The following is a 2,801-nucleotide window of genomic DNA, read 5'->3' as shown; positions in this document are numbered from 1 at the left end:
AGATCTGGTATTTGTTGATACAACGTCTCACTACCTCTACTTGTAGTGATTTTCTTGCTTTCTGCTGAGTGATGGCACTAAGCCAAGAGCTTATGGGTGCTTCTGTGGTGACCACTAAGCACACACTCCACTCAGACCCCAGGTCAGACAGAGGTGTGAGGCTTCAGAGAAATCTCAAGTGATAAAGCCACAACATAGGCGGAGACACTGGTTAAAAGGCCACATGGAAGTAGCAGCTGCTCAGATCTGGGCAGCTTTCCTGCAGAGATGGTCCTGCTGCTCCTGCTCCTGGTGGCCCTTCTGTCCCCTACCGGGGAGGCAGGTGAGTGACGGTCCCACCCTCAAAGGCCCAGTCCCACCCCACACGAACAGACCTGCCCAGACGCTACACTCATGCACAGCCTGGGCCTGGTCCATCTAAGAGAATTTCTGAACTCAGGGAAACCTTGATCCCATCTCCCCTGTTCAAACTTTGGCTCCATTAGCACAGCAGGCAGGCTGGAGTCTTTCTTTCAGGGAAAATCATCGGGGGCCACGAGGCCAAGCCACACTCCCATCCCTACATGGCGTTGCTTCAGGTCAAGACTTCAGGGAAATCTCACCGCTGTGGGGGTTTCCTCGTGCGTGAGGACTTCGTGCTGACAGCGGCTCACTGCCTGGGAAGGTGAGGAGCAGTGCGGCCCCACCCCTCTGTTGAGCCCTCCCGGGGAGCCCTCTTAGGAGCTGCAGAACTGTGCCTCCAGGTAACACAGGAAGCTATTCAGAGGACAGGGGAGCACTGGGGAGGGAGGGACAGCCAATGCCAGTCGTGCATGGAGAGAAGGGACTGGTCAAACCTGGAACATAAGGAAGCCAAGGTTGTGGCCTGGAGCCCACAGTGCAAATGTGAGAAATTCATGTTTTCCTTAGAGACAGTCAAGCTCGAGCAGGACTGAACCCACACTCCGTGGACTTCAGGAACTGCCACCCTGCCCAGGCTGCCAGGGAGCAGACAGTTTAGAGATGCTCAGCCCCAGGGCCCACCACCTAGAATTTCGCCACACCCTCCCCCTGCCCCGCCCCAAGTTTGGCCCTGTCCCAACTGTGCTCTTTCCTCCTGGCTCCTGGACCAGTTCTCCTGTGACGCCGCCTCTGTTTCTGCTCTCTGTGCAGCTCAATCAACGTCACCCTGGGGGCCCACAATATCAAAGAACAAGAGAGGTCCCAGCAGGTCATCCCAGTGAGAAGACCCATCCCCCACCCACGCTATAATAATAAGACTTGGGCCAACGACATCATGTTACTGCAGGTGGGACACATGGCTGCACTGAGTATGGGACCCTTCCATCCAGGGTTCTGCATCCCCCATGAACCCATTCCTGACCCTCCTCCTGTACAACCCCTCCGTGATCCCAATGCTGAGAAGAAGGCAACCCCATTACTGTCCTGCCGCCTCTGTGGGCCAACAGTAGGTGAGAATGCTTTTCCTCTACCTTCAGCTGACTAGGAAGGCTGACATTACGGATGCAGTGAGCCCCATCAACCTGCCCAGGAGATTGGCGAAGGTGAAGCCAGGGATGATGTGCAGTGTGGCCGGCTGGGGGCAACTGGGGGTAAATATGCCCTCTACAGACAAACTACAGGAGGTAGATCTTGAAGTCCAAAGTGAGGAGAAATGTATCACTCGCTTCAAAAACTACATCCCCTCCACACAGATATGTGCTGGAGATCCAAGCAAGAGGAAGAATTCTTTCTCGGTGAGACCCCCAGTGTTATCCGTGCAAAACCCTGGGCCCAACTGAGCTGGGACGATGGGTGGCTGTGGGAACAAAGCCCGCCCCTGTGTCCCCAGCCTGTCCTCCTATCTGGACACTGTCCTGTGTCCCTGGGGTGTGAACACTGCCCCACAGTCACAAATGGGTGGAGGTTTCCTGCAGGAGGAGCAGCAGGATTGTCAATGCCAGGATGAAACCTTAGGACCAACAAGGCCCTGATATCAGCCAGGACCTCTAACTGAGCCCACCCACTCCAGGGTTGCAGGGAGACCAGACCTGAAGAAGGTGAGCTCAGCCCTTGCTCTCTCTACCCACAGGGTGACTCTGGGGGCCCGCTTGTGTGTAATGGTGTGGCCCAGGGCATTGTGTCCTATGGAAAAAAGGATGGAACACCTCCAGATGTCTACACCAGAATCTCCAGATTTCTGTCCTGGATCCAGAAAACAATGAGACGGTACAAACGCCAGGGATCGGTGTGACGTGTCCTCGGGATGGACCCCTCCATCTTCCCTGGGATTGGAAGCATTGGTCAAAGTGTGTGGAGGAAGGTTGCCTGGAACTTAATAAACATTCATCTCTTGAAAAGAAATCACTGATTGCTCCGTTATTCACAAATTCGTTAGGTACCTTCTCTGTCAGGGAAACATCTGTTCACATTTCTGATCTGTTAGCAGCTTCCGCCTCCAGCACATACACTGCTCCTCCCACCCCTCCCTTCCATTCTCTAGAATAAAATCTTCTGCTGTACCTACAGCCAGCTCCCTCCAGTCACATGTCCCCAGTGCCAGCTCCCCCTCAGGCTGCCCGTGAGCTCCATCAGAGAAGGGAGACCCCTCCTCAGGAACACAGGACCCCCTGGTCCACGACCCTTGTGTCTCATCCATATGCCCTCCTTCTCGTCAATACCTACTTCCCTCCCCCACATCCCAGAGTCCATGGGGCAACAGAAGAGAATCCAGATTTGGAAAGGGGACCACCTGAGAAACTCTGGGGTCGAGGGGGGCACTTGTCCACCCTAACAGAAATGGGGGAGGTTTACAAAGGTGT

The 2,801-nt window shown here is 54.8% G+C and overlaps 1 protein-coding gene across 1 annotated transcript; it reads left to right on the top strand.

Moving 5' to 3' along the window:
* Positions 1-231: 231 nt before the first annotated feature.
* Positions 232-2,233, top strand: LOC129633831 (duodenase-1-like). The gene is made up of 5 exons (XM_055555781.1): positions 232-322; positions 517-664; positions 1,153-1,288; positions 1,479-1,736; positions 2,072-2,233. Exons 1-5 carry the CDS (start codon positions 268-270, stop codon positions 2,231-2,233), a joined length of 759 nt encoding a protein of 252 aa, XP_055411756.1. The 5' UTR covers positions 232-267.
* Positions 2,234-2,801: the final 568 nt, after the last annotated feature.

Source organism: Bubalus kerabau, chromosome 19 (assembly GCF_029407905.1).
Source record: "Bubalus kerabau isolate K-KA32 ecotype Philippines breed swamp buffalo chromosome 19, PCC_UOA_SB_1v2, whole genome shotgun sequence".
Lineage (NCBI taxonomy): Eukaryota > Metazoa > Chordata > Mammalia > Artiodactyla > Bovidae > Bubalus > Bubalus kerabau.
This window is presented reverse-complemented; position numbering and strand designations above follow the sequence as displayed.